The sequence below is a fragment of the Phyllobates terribilis genome, unplaced genomic scaffold (assembly GCF_046119375.1).
Source record: "Phyllobates terribilis strain yellow unplaced genomic scaffold, ASM4611937v1 Scaffold_9__5_contigs__length_417890890, whole genome shotgun sequence".
NCBI lineage: Eukaryota > Metazoa > Chordata > Amphibia > Anura > Dendrobatidae > Phyllobates > Phyllobates terribilis.
In genome coordinates this window covers 54,644,526-54,663,858 of record NW_027362769.1, presented here as the reverse complement: position 1 = coordinate 54,663,858, position 19,333 = coordinate 54,644,526, and the positions used below count along the sequence as shown (strand labels likewise).

Sequence of the window (19,333 nt, the reverse complement as noted above, 5' to 3'; positions counted from 1 at the left end):
CATCGGAAGGTGAGTATAAACTTTATTTTTTATTTTAAATTCTTTTTTTTACAGGTTCTATGGTACCCGGGTCTGGATTAGAGTCTCCTCTCCTCCAGACTTGGGTACCATCCGCACATAGAAACGCATAATATCCGTGTGTACAAATGTACTGACACGGATATTATGCGTTTCAATGTAAGTCAATGGCGGCGATTACGCTGCGTGTCCGCAAAATTAATGGACATGCTGCGGATTTTTGAGCGCAGCATAAACGCTGCGGAAAAATCCGCAACATGGACATTGAAAGTGTGGCTTGTCATTGGGGACCATGGGGGGCGGATTACCAAGCGTTTCCCAAGCGTTTATGCTGCAGAAATTCCGCAGCATAAACGCTTGTAAAACGCTACGTGGGCACATAGCCTAAGATCCTAAATTGTGATGAAAAATGGTGGTCTATTTCCCCTGCTCGTTTTCACATAGCCTCCACTTGGGGAAGGTAGGAACTAGTTTTAAAGTGGACACTTGTTACACATGTGATTTGCTACAAAAATTGAGTTAAATGCCTTGTAAAATTCCCTGAGCTCTCTTGATGCTACCACTTTTTTTTACATTTTGTGCCACATTGCTCTATTGCTGAGATATTCATATTTGTTGGTTTTGGAGAGTAGTATGTGAAATCTCTGCTCATAGTTCAATTGGGCATTTCTTCAAAGTCTTCTCAGGGGACTCTTTGCACTTTCACCCCTTCCAGATGCTGCCAATAACAGCTTGGCATTGTCTGAGACCGACAAATCAACTGCTGAGCTGTGATTGGCAGCAGCTGGTAGGGAGGAATAAGAGTGCATATCCCCAAAGAAATATCTGAAGAGATGCCCAGTTGAACTACAAGCATAGATTTCACATACTGCACTGAAAACAAAGAAAGAAATGTGAATATATCCTGGAGCAACACAGCACAACATGGAAAAGAATGGTAGAATCAGGAGAGTTCAGGAATTTTTGCAAAGGATTTAACTTTTTTTTTCTTTTAGCAAGTGACAGATCCTTTTTAAAGACAAAGTGATACCATTCCCACTGAACACTATGTAAATACACATGCACTAAATGTCGCCTTGTTGCAGTTGCAGGCATCTAGAATTTTATCTCTTAGCTGTATGTGATACATGTAACTTTTTTATTTTTCATAGTTGTAAAGAAATATACAAACTATAAGAGCTATATATTTTATTTCTTTAGCTGCAAGTAATCACATAGAGTTTAACATCAATGAATGTAGCTAACATAAATAATATGTGCATTTAGTCTCTAGGGGGAAATGTCATCAGCAAGGGTGCAACAAGCGACCTAAATCCTGTTCTTGCTGCAGGGGGTGCAATGCTAAACTTGGCATCTAAAGGTAAGTGGCGTGACAATTGGGGTAAAACATCTGCTGTCTTAGGACCACTGAATACTACAAAATGCAAACTCAGTTACAAGTATAACCTGAGTGGGGCATTCTGACTTTTTTTTTCATATGTTAAAATTGTCTGTGTGGTTGTTTTTTTTTGTTTTTTATTTCAGCATGCTGGTTCCATTTTTGGCCTTTGTGTCAACTTTTACAACAAAATTCTTAGCTTCTCTACCTATTAAACAGTAAAAATACTTGACATGCATTACTATCTGTTCTATTTCAATGGGCCATTGACTTGGATAAAAGTAGGACCTGTCCTCATTTCTTAAAAAGTACACGTGGAAAGACATATTCATTATAATCAGTCCGAGATTTATCCGCAAAAATAACGGATAGCACAATGTGGATTCCATCCAGAATCCTTCTGTAAAAGCAATGTAAAAGTGTCCTGTAAAATGAACATATGCACAACAATGTCAAAACGACATTACTGTGCACATCAGGGCCGGGACAAGGTATTTTAGTGCCCTAGTCAGATGAAGTCAATGGTGCCCCCCCACCCCCCCAATGAACCCACAGCCCCCAAGTAAAGGAATGGGTCAGACACTAAGGTAACAGGTTCACTAACGTACCCCCTTCCGCTTTGACTAGAATTGTTACCTTTTTCTCCCAAAAACACCAACAAATGTAAAAAAGTGGTGTAAATTAGGGGTGAGACTCAACAGGGGGTGTTTTTTCAAAGTTAGGTAAAGAATCATTCATTGTTTGCTGACCATTTACACAATATAAGGGACAAATAGCGATATTCATCCCTGACATCCTATATTTTAAATGTCAGACCCAATGATGGTCATGGAAACTAATATAGCTTAACTATAATGGGAGCTGTTTGGTTTCAATTGAGGTCCCTATTATAGATAAAGGAATATGTCTGATGGTTTTTACGTCCGTCATGTGACAAATACAGTTCTCAACAAAACCGATTGTGGTTCTGGTGCCATATTCCTGTACGGATAGTGGTTCTGGGACCGTTCCTGTCAAACTAATCTGATCAGCTTTTATGAGGAGGCAAGTTCCGGACTGGACCAAGGAAATGCAGTGGATGTTGTGTATATGGACTTTTCAAAAGCTTTTGATACGGTTCCACACAAAAGGTTGATGCATAAAATGAGAACAATGGGGATAGGGGAAAATATATGTATGTGGGTTAAGAATTGGCTCAGTGATAGGAAACAAAGGGTGGTTATTAATGGAAAACACTCAGACTGTGTCTCAGTTAACAGTGGGGTACCACAGGGGTCAGTATTGGGCCCCCTTCTTTTTAACATATTTATTAATGACCTTGTAGGGGGCATACAGAGTAATATTTCAATATTTGCAGATGACACTAAACTCTGCAGGGTAATCAATACAGAGGAGGTCAATTTTATATTACAGGAGGATCTATGTAAACTAGAAGCTTGGGCTGATAAATGGCAAATGAGCTTTAATGGGGATAAATGTAAGGTAATGCACTTGGGCAGAGGAAATAAAATGTATAATTATATGCTTAATTGTAAAACACTGGGCAAAACTGTAACTGAAAAAGACCTGGGTGTATTGGTGGACGACAAGCTCACGTTTAGTGGCCAGTGTCAGGCAGCTACTGCAAAGGCAAATAAAATAATGGGATGCATTAAAAGAGGCATAGATGCTCATGAGGAGAACATAATTTTACCTCTATACAGGTCATTAGTGCGACCACACTTAGAATACTGTGTGCAGTTCTGGTCTCCGGTGTATAAGAAAGACATAGCTGAACTAGAGCGGGTGCAGAGAAGAGCGACCAAGGTTTAGAGGACTGGGGGGTCTGCAATACCAAGACAGGTTATTACACTTGGGGTTATTTACTGTGGAAAAAAGAAGGCTTAGGGGTGATCTTATTACTATGTACAAGTATTTGATGTAGCGTCGGCGTCCCTGCCCTCTGCTAGGCAGGGACGCTGTTCCCCTCACCTCTCTGCTCCGAGCCCGGCGTCCTCCTCCCTCTCTGCTGGCAGCGCGCGCTCCTTCCCGGCCACTGTGCTTAGGGCGCGCGCGCTCCCTCCCTCTTAAAGGGGCCGCGCGCGCCGTCCTAAGGAGTCCCCGGCCAATGGCCGGAGGACTTCACCATATATAAGGCACTTCCTCCAAAATGGAGGTGCCCGAGCAATGTTGTTGCACTGTTCACTACTCTGCTTCAGCCCTCAGGTCCCGTTGCCAGTTACCTGTCAGTTACCTGCCTGATTCCTGCCAGAGTCCTGCCAGTTTGCTGTCTGTTTCCTGCCTGATATTCCTGCTACCTGCTTGCTAGCCTGTGGTCCGACGGTCTGCCTTCCTACTCCTGTCAGTCTGTCTATGGACCAGCTTGGCCGCTCACCTGGGAGCGCACATCTGCTACCTGCCTGCTAGCCTACCTGGAGGCTCCGCCGTCACGTGCTGTGACCACCTGCTATTCCAGAGACTCTTGCCCGCTCACCTGGGAGCGCTCCTCCGCTACCTGCCTGCTTGCCTACCTGGAGGCTCCGCCGTCACGTGCTGTGACCACCTGCTATTCCAGAGACTCTTGCCCGCTCACCTGGGAGCGCTCCTCCGCTACCTGCCTGTTTGCCTACCTGGAGGACCCGCCGTCACATGCTGTGACCACCCGTTCATCCAGAGACTCTCGCTTGCTCACCTGGGAGCACACACCTTCCATCTGCCTGCTGTTAGAACCTTGCTGTTAGGTTTTTTTTCCTTTGCTGGTCACATGACCTTGTTGGCCTATTTAATCCTGCTCCGCCCTTCTGGCTTTGCTGGACTTCATTGTATATCTACTTTCTAGCTAGCCTGTGCTCTGTATCTAACTCTGTTAGTTTGCTTGGTCTACGGACCTCTAGGTTCTATCTATTTTGTTTGTTCGTCTGTCTGCTACTATTTCTGTTAGGAGGTGTCCCATATTCCTCCCAGTCCTTAGTACTTGTAGGGATTCCCTCCCCAAATCTATAGGTCTCCGTACAGACTAGATTAGGACTTTAGCAGGTCTGATCGCAGGATCAGGTTCCCTGTTACATCGTAGGGATTCAGCTGAGTCCTATAGTAGGGACAGATCTCCTCTCTTTCCTTAGCTTTGGTAGCAGATCATAACAGTAAGTCCAGCCTGTAAATTCTCTAAGGAAAGATTTTTTTTTGTTCCATCATGGTGTCGGTTCAGGATTTGGCTAAACACCTGCAGGGACTCTCTCTGGAAGTGGCCGAGCTCCGTCAGCACGTGAGTAATTGTCCTGGAGCATATTTCTTGGAGCCTAAGGTATGTTTGCCGGATTTATTTTTTGGTGAACATCGAGAATTTTTTTCATTTAAAAATGCTTGCTTATTGTATTTTCGTTTGAGACCCAAGTCCTCTGGGGATGAATCCCAGCGCGTAGGGTTCATAATGTCACTTTTGCGCAAAGAGCCTCAGGAGTGGGCCTTTTCTTTGCAACCTAGTGATACATGCTTCAGATCAGTGGATAGTTTTTTTTCTGCTTTAGGACTATTATATGATGATCCTGACCGTGTGGCATCAGCTGAGACTGAGTTGAGACGTTTAAAACAAGGATCAGGTAATATGGAAAAATATTGTACACATTTTCGTCGTTGGTCCACTCAAACAGGGTGGAACGATTCTGCTCTGAAAAGTCTATTTCTTGCTGGGCTCAGTGAAAAGGTTAAAGACCTGCTAATTGCTTATCCTACACCTGAGGATTTGCAACAGGCTATGCAATTAGCTATACGGGTGGACAGAAGACTGCGTGCTAGGGTTAATGAGAGCAAATCCTCTGCTATGTCAGTTTCTGGTTATGATAATGTGTGTACTAACAGTGGTGAACCGATGGAGATTGGATCGGTGGCACCTCGCTCTCAAGAAAAACACCGTCGTTTTTCAGAAGGCTTGTGTTTCTATTGCGGGAAATCTGGTCATTTGATTAAAGGCTGTGAGCTTCGTATGAAGAAAGAAAAAAAAATGGTCAGTCACGCCCGTATTGCCTGTTTAAATTCCAAGGGTATATTTTTAGCTGCTTCCACGATTGCTCAGGAAAAATTAATGGAATTTCGGGTGTTTGTTGATTGCGGGTCTACACTGAATGTTATTGATGGGGGATTCGTGGAAAAACTCAATTTAAAACCTGAACCTTTATCATCCCCCATTGCTGTGGTTTCTGTGGATGGCTCCCCTTTGAAGAATATTACTCTCAAGGTCAGTGAATTTCCTCTCACTATTAATGGTGTTCACCATGAGAAATTGGATTTGGTAGTGTTGAATAACTTGCCTTCTCCAGTAATATTGGGTTTGCCCTGGTTAAAATTTCACAATCCTGTACTGGATTGGTCTACCAGTGAAATTAAATCCTGGAGCCATAAATGTTATGACAAGTGTTGTAACGGGCGTATTGCAGCTTTGGATAGGGGAGAATTGCCTGTTCCTATTCAGGATTTTTGGAGAGTTTTTTCTGAGAAAGAATCGCAGGTTTTGCCTCCCCATAGAGACTATGATTGTTCTATTGAATTTGTCCCTGGAGCGACTCTTCCTAAAAGTCGTTTATTTAACCTTACTATTCCTGAGAGGAAGGCTTTGGAGGAATACATACAGACAAGTTTGGCCGCCGGTCACATTAGGCCCTCTAAGTCTCCTGTGGCGGTTGGATTTTTTTTTGTAAAAAAAAAGGACGGCGGTTTACGTCCTTGTCTGGATTTTCGTGAGATTAACAAAATTACGGTACGCAATCCTTACCCACTGCCATTGATTCCTGATCTGTTTAACCAGTTATTGGGGGCCAAGTGGTTCTCTAAAATTGACCTTAAGGGGGCATACAATCTGTTGCGCATGAAGGAGGGTGATGAATGGAAGACTGCTTTTAACACTCCTGTGGGTCATTTTGAGAATCTGGTTATGCCTTTTGGTCTTACTAATGCTCCTGCATTTTTTCAGAATCTGATTAATGACATCCTTAGACCTTTGATCGGTAAAAATGTGGTTGTGTATTTGGATGACATTTTGATTTATTCGCCAGATCTGGAGTCTCATTGGCGGAGCGTGCGTGAGGTATTACAGTTATTAATGGACAATTCGCTTTTTGCTAAGCTGGAGAAATGTGAGTTCGCTGTACAGAGAATTAGTTTTTTGGGCTACATTATCTCCAGCAAAGGTTTTGAGATGGATCCGGTTAAGGTTCAGGCTGTGCAGGAATGGCCTAGGCCTATTGGTTTGAAATCAATACAGAGGTTTTTTGGGTTTCGCCAATTACTATAGAAAATTCATAAAAAATTTTTCTAGTATTGTCAAACCTCTGACTGATCTCACCAGGAAAGGTGCTGATGCGGTTCAGTGGTCTTCTGAGGCCATTGAAGCTTTTGTGTATCTCAAGGAGAGGTTCACCTCTGCTCCCATCCTTATGCAGCCTGATGTTACTAGGCCGTTTTTGGTTGAGGTTGATGCTTCTCTGTGGGGGTTGGCGCAGTATTGTCTCAGGATAACGGGGATGGATTACATCCCTGTGCATTTTTTTTCAAAAAAATTTTCGGAGACTGAATTGAATTACGATATTGGTAATCGGGAATTATTGGCTATTAAACTCGCATTTGAACACTGGCGCCACTTCTTGGAAGGTGCGGAATTTCCCGTTCAGGTTCTTACGGATCATAAAAATCTGATATATCTTGACGCTGCCAAGCGCCTGAATGCCCGTCAGGCTAGGTGGGCACTGTTTTTCTCGCGGTTTAATTTCTCCGTTACTTACATCCCTGGTACTAAGAATGTTAAGGCGGATGCCTTGTCTCGCAGTTTTTCTCCCATAGTCGGTGCTGAGAAAGAGGAAAACATTTTACAAGAAGGTGTTGTGATAGCTGCTTTAGACTCCGTTTTGGAAGATGAGATTCTTAAAGCTCAGGAGAATGCCCCATCTAACACTCCTCATGGGAGGTTGTTTGTGCCTGGGACCTTTAGGAGAGATTTGTTTGTTGAGTGTCACGAATCTCGGTTGGCAGGTCATCCCGGAATCTCTGAGACCAAGAGACTGGTGGGTCGCAGTTTTTGGTGGCCTGGATGGCAGAAGGAAGTCATTAAGTGGGTGCGCCAATGTACTATATGTGCTAGATCTAAGTCCTCACATACTCCTGCTGCGGGGTTGCTTTGTCCTTTGGAGGTCCCCAGTGCTCCTTGGACACATTTGGCTATGGACTTTATAACTGACCTTCCCCCCTCTGAGGGTTTTACTGTCATCTGGGTGGTCGTGGACCGTTTTAGCAAGATGTGTCACTTGGTTCCCTTCGTCAAACTGCCCTGCGCTAAAACTCTCGCTAAGGCCTTTGTCAAGGAAATTGTCAGACTTCATGGCGTTCCTACTGACATTGTTTCTGATAGGGGTCCTCAGTTCGTGGCTCGTTTTTGGCGTGCCTTTTGTGACAGGTTGGGAATTCATTTGTCGTTTTCGTCCGGATATCATCCTGAATCTAATGGCCAGACAGAAAGGAAAAACCAGGATGTTGAGCAGTTCTTGCGTTGTTTTGTGGCAGACAATCAAGAGGGGTGGTCTGAGTTTCTGCCACTTGCCGAATTTGCTCTGAACAATCATACATCTTCTTCTGCTGGTTGTTCGCCTTTTTTTTGTTGTTCTGGGAGACATCCGTCGTTTGGGTCGTTCTCCAAGTTGGGATCTGCCGTGCCTGAGGAGGAGAATTTTTCCGGTGATTTGGAAAGAGTTTGGACGGATGTGCGTGGTAATCTTCAGGAGGCCAACAGAAAATCTAAAGACTACTTTGATAGGAAACGACAGGAGGTTTTGTTCGCTGTTGGTGAAATGGTTTGGCTGTCCTCTAGGAATCTGCGGTTGAGGATTCCTTCTAAGAAATTGGGTCCCAAGTTTGTAGGGCCCTTTAAGGTGCTTCAGGTTGTCAACCAATCTGCTGTTAGGTTGGAGGTTCCTACCTCCTGGAGAATTAATCCGGTCTTTCATGTCTCTCTGTTAAAAAAAGCTGTTGTGTCGGATGGTGACGCCTCTGCCTCTGTTCCTCCGGTGGTGGAGGACGGGGAATATGAAATTTCTCGCATCCTTAACTCTAGACGGTATAGAGGTAGTTTGCAGTATCTTGTGGCCTGGAAAGGTTTCGGACCCGAGGATAACTCTTGGGTGAGGTCAGATGATGTTTCTGCGTCCAGACTTATCAGAGCGTTTCACAGGAGATTTCCTGATAAGCCTGGTCCTAGGGGATCCGGAGGATCCTCTTAGAAGGGGGGGTACTGTTAGAACCTTGCTGTTAGGTTTTTTTTCCTTTGCTGGTCACATGACCTTGTTGGCCTATTTAATCCTGCTCCGCCCTTCTGGCTTTGCTGGACTTCATTGTATATCTACTTTCTAGCTAGCCTGTGCTCTGTATCTAACTCTGTTAGTTTGCTTGGTCTACGGACCTCTAGGTTCTATCTATTTTGTTTGTTCGTCTGTCTGCTACTATTTCTGTTAGGAGGTGTCCCATATTCCTCCCAGTCCTTAGTACTTGTAGGGATTCCCTCCCCAAATCTATAGGTCTCCGTACAGACTAGATTAGGACTTTAGCAGGTCTGATCGCAGGATCAGGTTCCCTGTTACATCGTAGGGATTCAGCTGAGTCCTATAGTAGGGACAGATCTCCTCTCTTTCCTTAGCTTTGGTAGCAGATCATAACACCTGCTAGCCTACCTGGAGGTTCAGCCATCACAGGTCGTACCTACCCTTTACCCAGAGACTGCCCCGGTCACTTGCCGTGACCTCCAGCCCGTTCATCCAGAGACTGCCCCGGTCACTTGCCGTGACCTCCTGCCCGTTCACCCAGAGACTGTCCCGGTCACCTGCTGTGACTGCCTGCCCGTCTTCCCTGGTCGCCACCCGCTCCCTTACAAGGACCGCCCCCTTGTATAGTAGCTCAGAGGTTCCGCCTCCCAGACCCGTTACAGTTTGCTCGGGCCATGGAACCCGGTGGCACCCAAGCTCCCTCGCTCTCGGACCTCTGTCATGAACTGTCCCGTCAGAGGTCCCAACAGGAGTCCATCCTGGGTCACCTGCGGAATGTCAATTCTCGCCTGGACACTGACTGCTCCACCAGCAACCACCGCCAGTGCCATGACTCGCAACCCGGCAGCTCCGCTGCCCACCAATACCATGGTATCCTACCCCGGACCCCGGCTTTCTGCACCTCCTCGCTTCGGAGGCGACTCCGCTCAGGCTCGGGGCTTCATAAATCAGTGCACCCTGCACTTTGAACTCCTGTCCCACCAGTTTAACTCCGACCGGGCCAAAATTGCCTTCATCATGTCCCATCTCACCGGGGAGGCCCTGGCCTGGCTAAATCCTCTATGGGAGAGAGGAGACCCCCTGGTGTCCGACTTGCCTGCCTTTCTCACGGCTTTCCGGAAAGTCTTCGACGAACCCGGACGGAAGACCTCATCCGCATCATCTCTGCTACGCCTCCACCAGGGAAATCTCACCGTGGGCCAATATGCCATACGGTTCCGTACCCTTGCCTCGGAGCTGGCTTGGGATAACGACGCTCTGGTATCTGTCTTCTGGGAGGGTCTGTCCGGCCGTATTAAAGATGAACTCGTCGGTCGGGACATTCCTACCACTCTCGATGACTTAATAACTCTTGCCACCCGGATTGACCTACGGTTCCAGGAGCGTGCCAAAGAGGTCACCCGTGAGAGGAGGTTTCCACGTCTAGCTCCTACTTTTCAGAAACCCGTCACTCCCTCCGTTTCTCCCCAGGTACACTCTCCTGAGCCTATGCAGGTCGACCAGACCAAGATGGTCAAAACCCGTCAGGACTTACGCCGTGCCGAAGGGAGCTGCTTCTACTGTGGCAGTAAGGAGCACCGGATCCGTACCTGCCCGGAGAGGTCGGGAAACACCTGAGTCTAGGTTCGCTCAGAGAGGTCGACCTAGACAAGAATAAATCCTCTCCATCTCTGCTACTGTCAGTCTCTATTATCTGCGGGGAGAATCGTTATTTCGAAATAGCCCAACTTGACTCTGGAGCGGCCGGGAATCTTATTTCACAGTCCCTGGTAGAAAAATACCGCATTCCCACCAAACCTCTGGCTGTACCATTATCTGTCGCTGCTGTGGATGGGGGCCTCTTACCACGTCCCATCCAACTCATCACCGAATCCATAACTCTGCAGGTGGGAATGCTGCATTCTGAGAGCATCTCTTTTCATGTTCTGCCTGGACTCTCTCACGCCCTCTTACTAGGTCTACCTTGGCTCCAGAGACATGCACCCGTGCTTGACTGGCAGACCGGAGAAGTCCTTCGCTGGGGACAGGACTGTCATAAGACTTGTTTGGTTCCTGTTCATCCCGTCCGTCCTTCTCCTACCCCAACTAATCTACCTGGACTTCCGATTCCCTATTGGTCATTTGCTAATGTCTTTAATAAAAAGGAGGCAGAGACATTACCCCCTCATAGACCATAAGACTGTCCTATCGACCTGTTACCCGGTACTACTCCTCCCCGTGGGCGTATTTACCCATTGTCCGCTGCTGAGACCCGGTCGATGTCCGAATATATTGAGGAGAATTTGGCCAGGGGATTCATCCGGAAATCTACCTCCCCGGCGGGAGCAGGCTTCTTCTTCATAAAAAAGAAGGACGGCTCTCTCCGTCCCTGTATAGACTATAGAGGCCTTAACCAGATCACGGTGAAGAATAAGTACCCCCTTCCGCTCATTCCAGAATTATTTGATCGCCTGAGGGGGGCTAGAGTCTTCTCCAAACTGGACCTCCGTGGGGCGTACAACCTGGTCCGTATCCGTCAAGGGGATGAATGGAAGCCTGCATTCAACACCCGAGACGGCCACTATGAATATCTGGTAATGCCCTTTGGTCTCTGTAACGCTCCTGCCGTCTTTCAAGAGTTGGTCAATGACATCTTCCGGGACCTTCTCTACTCCTGTGTTGTGGTGTACCTGGACGACATCTTGGTCTTCTCTCCGGATCTCCAGACTCACCGGAGGGACGTTCATCAGGTCCTGCTCAGGCTCAGGCAGAATCACCTCTTCGCTAAATATGAGAAGTGCCTCTTTGAGCAGACCTCGCTTCCGTTTTTGGGCTACATTATTTCTCAGACCGGCCTACGAATGGATCCAGAGAAACTGTCTGCCATCGAGAAATGGCCCCGACCGGAGGGGTTGAAGGCCATTCAGCGGTTCCTGGGCTTCGCCAACTACTATCGCCTCTTCATACCACACTTCTCTTCCCGGACTGCCCCAATTTCCGCGCTCACCCGTAAGGGTACTAATCCCAAGAAGTGGCCGTCCGAAGCAGAGGAGGCCTTTCTTTCCTTAAAACAGGCCTTCTCTTCCGCCCCGGTGCTGCATCGTCCGGACGGCAACAAGCAGTTCTTCCTGAAGGTTGACGCCTCCTCCTCTGGAGCCGGAGCTGTACTTACTCAAAAATCATCTTCCGGGAGGATGGTAACTTGCGGCTTCTTCTCCAAACTCTTCTCCTCTTCGGAGCGCAATTATTCCATAGGAGACCGAGAGTTATTGGCCATCAAGCTGGCATTGGAGGAGTGGCGTTACCTACTCGAGGGGGCTCTTCATCCGGTAATAATTTACACTGACCACAAGAACTTGGCTTATCTCCAGCATGCCCAGAGACTTAACCCGCGCCAAGCCCGGTGGTCCTTGTTTTTTGCTCGCTTTGATTTTGTTCTACATTTTCGCCCGGCTGACAAGAACATCAAAGCGGACGCCTTGTCCCGATCCTTTCTGGTATCTGACCTCGAGGAAGAACCTAAACATATCATCGATCCCGCCAGAGTAATGCAGGTGGCTCCCGTGAGTCTAAATCGTCTCCCTCCCGGTAAGACGTTCGTATCGGTACCTGATCGGGAGAAGATCCTACACTGGGGTCATTCGTCTAAACTAGCTGGCCACGCCGGTCAGAAAAAGACCCTCCAGCTTATTACCCGGCACTACTGGTGGCCTAACCTGCACAAGGATGTAATAGACTTTGTTTCTGCCTGTGTGTCCTGCGCCCGCAACAAAGTTCCGAGACACCTGCCAGCCGGTCGCCTCCTTCCTCTGCCAGTACCTGCTGCCCCCTGGCAGCATATAGCGATGGACTTCATAACTGATCTTCCCGTCTCTGCCGGTTGTACGGTCATTTGGGTGGTCGCTGACCGCTTTTCCAAGATGGCTCACTTCATTCCCCTGCCAGGCCTCCCGTCTGCACCCGAGCTGGCTAAAGACTTTATCCGCCACATCTTCCGTCTTCATGGCCTGCCCTGTCACATCGTGTCGGATCGTGGGGTACAGTTCACTTCTCGTTTCTGGAGAGCCACTTGTAAATTGCTAGACGTCACCCTGGACTTCTCCTCCGCTTACCACCCACAGTCTAATGGTCAAGTGGAGCGGATCAATCAGATCCTGACCAGTTACCTCCGGCACTTCGTTAATGCCCACCATTCTGACTGGGTGGATCTCCTGCCATGGGCCGAATTCTCGTACAACAATCACGAGAGCGAATCTTCCTCCAAATCCCCGTTTTTTGTAGTCTTCGGTCAGCATCCTCGGATCCCGTTTCCCGTCTCCACCTCGGTGGACAATCCGGCTGCGGAATCTCTTGTTAACAAATTTTCCTCCATATGGGAGAGTACCCGGTCCGCACTCCTTCTGTCATCCGAGCGTATGAAAAGACATGCTGACAAAAAACGTCTGGATCCTCCTCAATTCCATCCAGGGGATAAGGTCTGGCTCTCATCCAAGTATGTCCGGCTCAAGATTCCTTCCTATAAGTTAGGGCCTTGGTTCATCGGTCCTCTGGAGGTCATCAGTCAGATCAACCCGGTGGCCTATAAATTGAAACTCCCGGCCAACTTGCGGATCCCTAACTCCTTCCATGTATCTCTCCTCAAACCTGTGGTACTTAACTCTTTTTCCAAGTCTACAGGTACGCCTCCTGCTCCGGTTTCCGCTGAAAACGAATTTGAGGTAGAGAACATTCTGGCCACCTAAAGGGTAAGAGGGAAGACCTTTTTTCTAGTAGATTGGAAGGGGTTTGGTCCTGAAGAGAGAACGTGGGAGCCCCGGGAGAACATCCATGCCCCTCTCATCCTTGCTAAATTTCTGTCTGGCCTAAAAAAGGGGGGGCCTAAAGGGGGGGGTACTGTAGCGTCGGCGTCCCTGCCCTCTGCTAGGCAGGGACGCTGTTCCCCTCACCTCTCTGCTCCGAGCCCAGCGTCCTCCTACCGCTCTGCTGGCAGCACGCGCTCCTTCCCGGCCACTGTGCTTAGGGCGCGCGCGCGCGCGCGCGCTCCCTCCCTCTTAAAGGGGCCGCACGCGCCGTCCTAAGGAGTCCCCGGCCAATGGCCGGAGGACTTCACCATATATAAGGCACTTCCTCCAAAATGGAGGTGCCCGAGCAATGTTGTTGCACTGTTCACTACTCTGCTTCAGCCCTCAGGTCCCGTTGCCAGTTACCTGTCAGTTACCTGCCTGATTCCTGCCAGAGTCCTGCCAGTTTGCTGTCTGTTTCCTGCCTGATATTCCTGCTACCTGCTTGCTAGCCTGTGGTCCGACGGTCTGCCTTCCTACTCCTGTCAGTCTGTCTATGGACCAGCTTGGCCGCTCACCTGGGAGCGCACATCTGCTACCTGCCTGCTAGCCTACCTGGAGGCTCCGCCGTCACGTGCTGTGACCACCTGCTATTCCAGAGACTCTTGCCCGCTCACCTGGGAGCGCTCCTCCGCTACCTGCCTGCTTGCCTACCTGGAGGCTCCGCCGTCACGTGCTGTGACCACCTGCTATTCCAGAGACTCTTGCCCGCTCACCTGGGAGCGCTCCTCCGCTACCTGCCTGTTTGCCTACCTGGAGGACCCGCCGTCACATGCTGTGACCACCCGTTCATCCAGAGACTCTCGCTTGCTCACCTGGGAGCACACACCTTCCATCTGCCTGCTAGCCTACCTGGAGGTTCAGCCATCACAGGTCATACCTACCCTTTACCCACAGACTGCCCCGGTCACTTGCCGTGACCTCCAGCCCGTTCATCCAGAGACTGCCCCGGTCACTTGCCGTGACCTCCAGCCCGTTCATCCAGAGACTGCCCTGGTCACTTGCCGTGACCTCCTGCCCGTTCACCCAGAGACTGTCCCGGTCACCTGCTGTGACTGCCTGCCCGTCTTCCCTGGTCGCCAACCGCTCCCTTACAAGGACCGCCCCCTTGTATAGTAGCTCAGAGGTTCCGCCTCCCAGACCCGTTACATATGAGGGGACAGTACAAAGACCTTTCTACTGATCTTTTTACTCTGAGGCCTGAGACGGGGACAAGGGGGCATCTTCTACGTCTGGAGGAAAGAAGGTTTAATCATAATCACAGATGGGGATTCTTTACTGTAAGAGCAGTGAGACTATGGAACTCTCTGCCGCATGATGTTGTAATGAGTGATTCACTGTTAAAATTTAAGAAGGGCATGGATGCCTTTCTTGAAAAGTATGATATTACAGGTTATAAATACTAGATTCCTTGATAGGGCGTTGATCCAGGGAACTAGTCTGATTGTCATATGGAGTCGGGAAGGAATTTTTTTCCCCAATGTGGAGCTTAGTGTTTGCCACATGGTTTTTTTTTGCCTTCCTCTGGATCAACATGTTAGGCTATGGGTTGAACTAGATGGACTTAGTCTTCCTTCAACCTTAAAAACTATGTTACTATGTTACTATGCTACTATGTATTCATGTAGTGATGGTTGTTCTGGTTCATCACCAGAAACATCATTAATAAATGCATATAATACCAAAATCATCATCAGTACATAAATAAAACACCAGAGCCTTCAATAGTACATAAATATGGTACCAGAACCATCATCAGTAAATAAATAAGTCCATATAACCACTATCAATTCATGAATATTGCACCAGAACCACCATCAGTACAGTAGATAATTGCATCACCAGAACCTCCATCAGTACATGAGTGCATCACCAGAACTATAATCAGTGCATGAATACATCACGAGAACCACTGTCAGTAAATAAATACAACACCAGTACAACCATCCGTACATATATACGTCACCAGAATCACCATCAGTACATGCATACATTAGCAGAACCACCAGCAGTACCTGAATACATCACCAGAAGCACCATAAGAACATGACTACATCACCAAGCTTAGTACAGCAATCAGTTGTAATGTCAAGTCAGGCCCATATACATTTGTATCTCATGGACCTACAACTCCCAGTATGCCTTTACCAAAGGTAAGGAGATGCTGTGAGTTGTTATCAGACATTATCAAACAGCGGACCATACAGGAACCACAATACTGATGAGACATAGTATCAACAAGTAAACATTTACATCCGAGTACCTTATATGTGACATCTACTCTGAATGAGTCATTTCTTTCTTTTCGTCTCCATCTTGTCCAGTTTCTCTGATGACTTTTCTCATCCACAGCTCTTCCCTGCAGACTTCCCTCTTCTCAGCTCTTCTGCAGCAAATCCCAACAAGGTTACCTTAAAAATAAAAGTGTTATTCAAATTCCCTCTGCATAAAAATATCTGTCCATACTATGTCCTAAATAAGCCTCCTATAGTATATGACCTCCACACTGTCTACCTTAATGAACTACACTCACCACACTGTCTACCTTACAATCTATAACCACCACACTGTCAGCCATTATCAGCTATAACTGCCACACAGTCTGCCCTTATGAACCACGGCCTATACCATGGCTGTGCCCTCTCCACTGTTTTTTCTTACACTCTCTATATCTCTACACTGTCCCCGCCAGGCTAATTTGTCTTCATACTGTACCCACATTTCCTCTCCATATCCATTCTGTGCCCCCTTTTCACACTATGTACTAATAATGCCAACCATGTTGTCCTCTCCAAACTGTACGCCCCTTCTCACATTGTCCCCCTACATGATATGATGGACACCACAGTCGTCCATACAGAATATCCACAATAGCCCCCAATATACACTACGATGTTCTCCACAGCCATCTATACAGTATGAAGTCCACCACAGCCCCCCATTACATAGTATGGTCACCATCATAGCCCCTCATATATAGTATGATGTCCACTACAGCTCTCTATATGCAGTATAATGTCCCCCACAGTCTCCCATATAATAAAATGTCCCCCACAGCCCATCTTATAATGTCCCAACAGCCCATCTTGTAATGTCCCCACAGCCAGCCCCTCGTAATGCCCCCACAGCCAAGCCATTTTAATGCCCCCACAGCCAGCCCTTCATATTGTCCCTACAGGCAACCCCACTCATAATGTCCCCACAGCCAGCCGCTTGTAATGTCCAGACAGCCAGCCACTCGTAATGTCCACACATGCAACCCCTCAATGTCCAGACAGACAGCCCCCCATAATGTCCCAACATCCAGCCCTTCAATGTCCCCACAACCAGACCCTCAATATCCGAAAAACCAGCCCCTCGTAATGTCTCCACAGCCAGCCCCTGTCATGTCTCCACAGCCAGTCCCTCGTAATGTCTCCGCAGCCAGTCCCTCGTATTGTCCCCACAGCCAGCCCCTCATATTGTCCCCACCTCCAGCCCAAGAATGTTCCCACATCAAGCCCCAAAATGTCCTCCAGCTAGCCCCCCATAATTTCCCCACAGCCAGCCGCCCCATAATGTCCCCACATCCAGCCCCTCATAATGTCCCCACATCCAGTCCCTGATAATGTCACCTCATCCAGTCCCTCATAATGTCCCCACATCCAGCCCATCATATTGTCCCCACATCTAGCCCCTCAATATCCCCACATCCAGACACTCATATTGTCCCCACAGCCAGACCCTCAATGTCCACACAGCAAGCTCCCCCATATTGTCCCCATATCCAGCTCTTCAATGTCTCCACACCGAGACCCTCATAATGTCCACACAGCCAACCCCTATTGTTATAGCCCCCATTTATTGGCAAAGTAAAATAAGAAAGATTTTTTTTAAAAAGCCTATACTCACCTATTCCATGCTTCCTGACCTCTCCCCACTTCTCTTCTATGAAGTACAGCAGTGGGAGCTGGATGGCCTGATGACGTCACTGCATTACGCTGTCCGATGTACTCTGCATGCGCCATGTCCAACAGGGTGCAGGTCTGCCTTCTGCTGGAGTTCCCGATGATGACAGCTCCTCTGCTCCTGTCCCGGGTGTTGCTGACATCAATTACATTCGCGTCTAATAGTCACGAATACAATTGAGTGACTGATGGCCCAAAGGTAGAGAGAGGGGTGAGCAGTGTCAGTGACTGACACTGCTCACCTATGCATACAGCTAGAGGAAGCTGCCGGGCAGCCGCAGACATTCAGCAGTGTCATGGAGGCAGGAGGTAGTGCCCTAGGATCTGCCCTGCCTACCCCTTGTCCCGGCCCTGGTGTACATGTTCAGTCTTATGTCACGTCTTTTAACTGATTCATGGTACGGAAACGTAGCCTAAAAGTAATATTGACGAGAGCAAAATTGATCATCTTGGGTTCCATACACCTGAATATAATCTTTTTTTTAATTTTTTTTTTAAATAAAAAAAATACCATAATAGTGATGTGGCGCCCCTGAGGGTTCGACCGCCCCAGGGATGCTGCACTTCTCTAATGGAGTGTAGTGTTCCTCCTCTGAGGTAAGGCCAGTGTTATAGCCGTGACCTAACCTTTTGCATCCAACACCACACTTTTCCACCAGAGGGAGCAAGTATGCACTAGGTGCTGCTCCCCTGGTTACAGGGAGACTGGGGAACACAAAGTGGTAGGAACCAGTTAGTGGGTGAGGGTGGAGGACTTACAAGTTAGTTACACTTTAGATTTCATATTTAATAAAATGCCATCTTTGGTCTTGGTTCTTTTGGCTGGTCCTAGTTAGTCGGTCTTTCGGCGCAACCTGGCAAGTCGGTCTTGGTTGCTCTGTGCTGTCATGTACTGTGTGTAATGTGACTTCCCTCCAGGAGCGCAGATCCTGTGTGGGCCTGCACCAGCAAGGGACACAGCCCTCGTACCCTGGCCTTGGGACGAGAGGTAGGTTGCAGACAAGGAATGTCTCAACCCGGCCAAGGACCAGGATCTAGAAGGCCCGGAGCTTAAGAGTGTGGCTCCACAGCAAATGGATCCCAGGCAGGATGCAGACGGAGCGGTGTACGCCACCTGTCCTCGCCAACCTGATATATTCAGAGGGACTCCGGCTGCAAAAGAGGTACTGGCCCCCGACACCCGACCTTGCTACTCTACGTCCTGGACGGGAAAGCCCGGTTAGGCCCTGAGGATCCCACCGGGTATCGGATGGAGCGGAGCTGCCACCCGTGCCCTTGTTCTGAGAGGAGCTCAGAGGGAGACCCGGCCTATTCGCACACACACGGACAGGAAAAGATTCGGTCTGTAGTTCAGGAACACTCTGCTGTAGAGTCCCGACTGAATGCTGGACTTACTCGGAGGTTGTCGGACCCCCGTCCCAGGTGACCGCAGGACTCCGCGGGGAGCAGGGAGTCGCCTTCCTTTGCCATCTACGTGAGTAAAGCCTTGGAAGTTCACCCCTATGGCCTCCGGACTATTATTCCTGCGCCGCACCGCGGGACGCGGCATCCTTTCCCCTCTACTACGACCCCCCTCCATCCTGTCCCTCTGCCCTGAGGCCACGCTCCGCCTGTGGGGAGCGGTGAGAACTTAGGCCGCCACGACACCAGGCCTCGGCGGACTGCAGCGGCGCTGGTGACCCTTCACCAGGCACCACAGGTGGCGTAGTCGTTAATCAGCCACTCAACCCGGACAAGCCCATACCATCTCTTTCTAATGTGACGGCCCTGAGCACGGGTCGGGTCCGGGCCACGGCTGCATCCCACCTCTCCATCACGGGGCCCGACACCGAGTCCCCCAACACCCAGGGTAAAACACGGGCTTTACGAGTAGAGGCGTCACAGTGAACC

The 19,333-nt window shown here is 48.6% G+C and overlaps 1 protein-coding gene across 1 annotated transcript in view; it reads left to right on the top strand.

The window, feature by feature from the left end:
• LOC141161552 (aldehyde oxidase 1-like) overlaps nt 1-19,333 on the top strand; it is a 536,896-nt gene that overhangs the window by 138,815 nt on the left and 378,748 nt on the right. Inside the window, exon 12 of the mRNA XM_073646510.1 lies at nt 1,285-1,378. Coding sequence (XP_073502611.1) covers nt 1,285-1,378 — 94 coding nt within the window. The remainder of the gene's footprint in view (nt 1-1,284; nt 1,379-19,333) is intronic.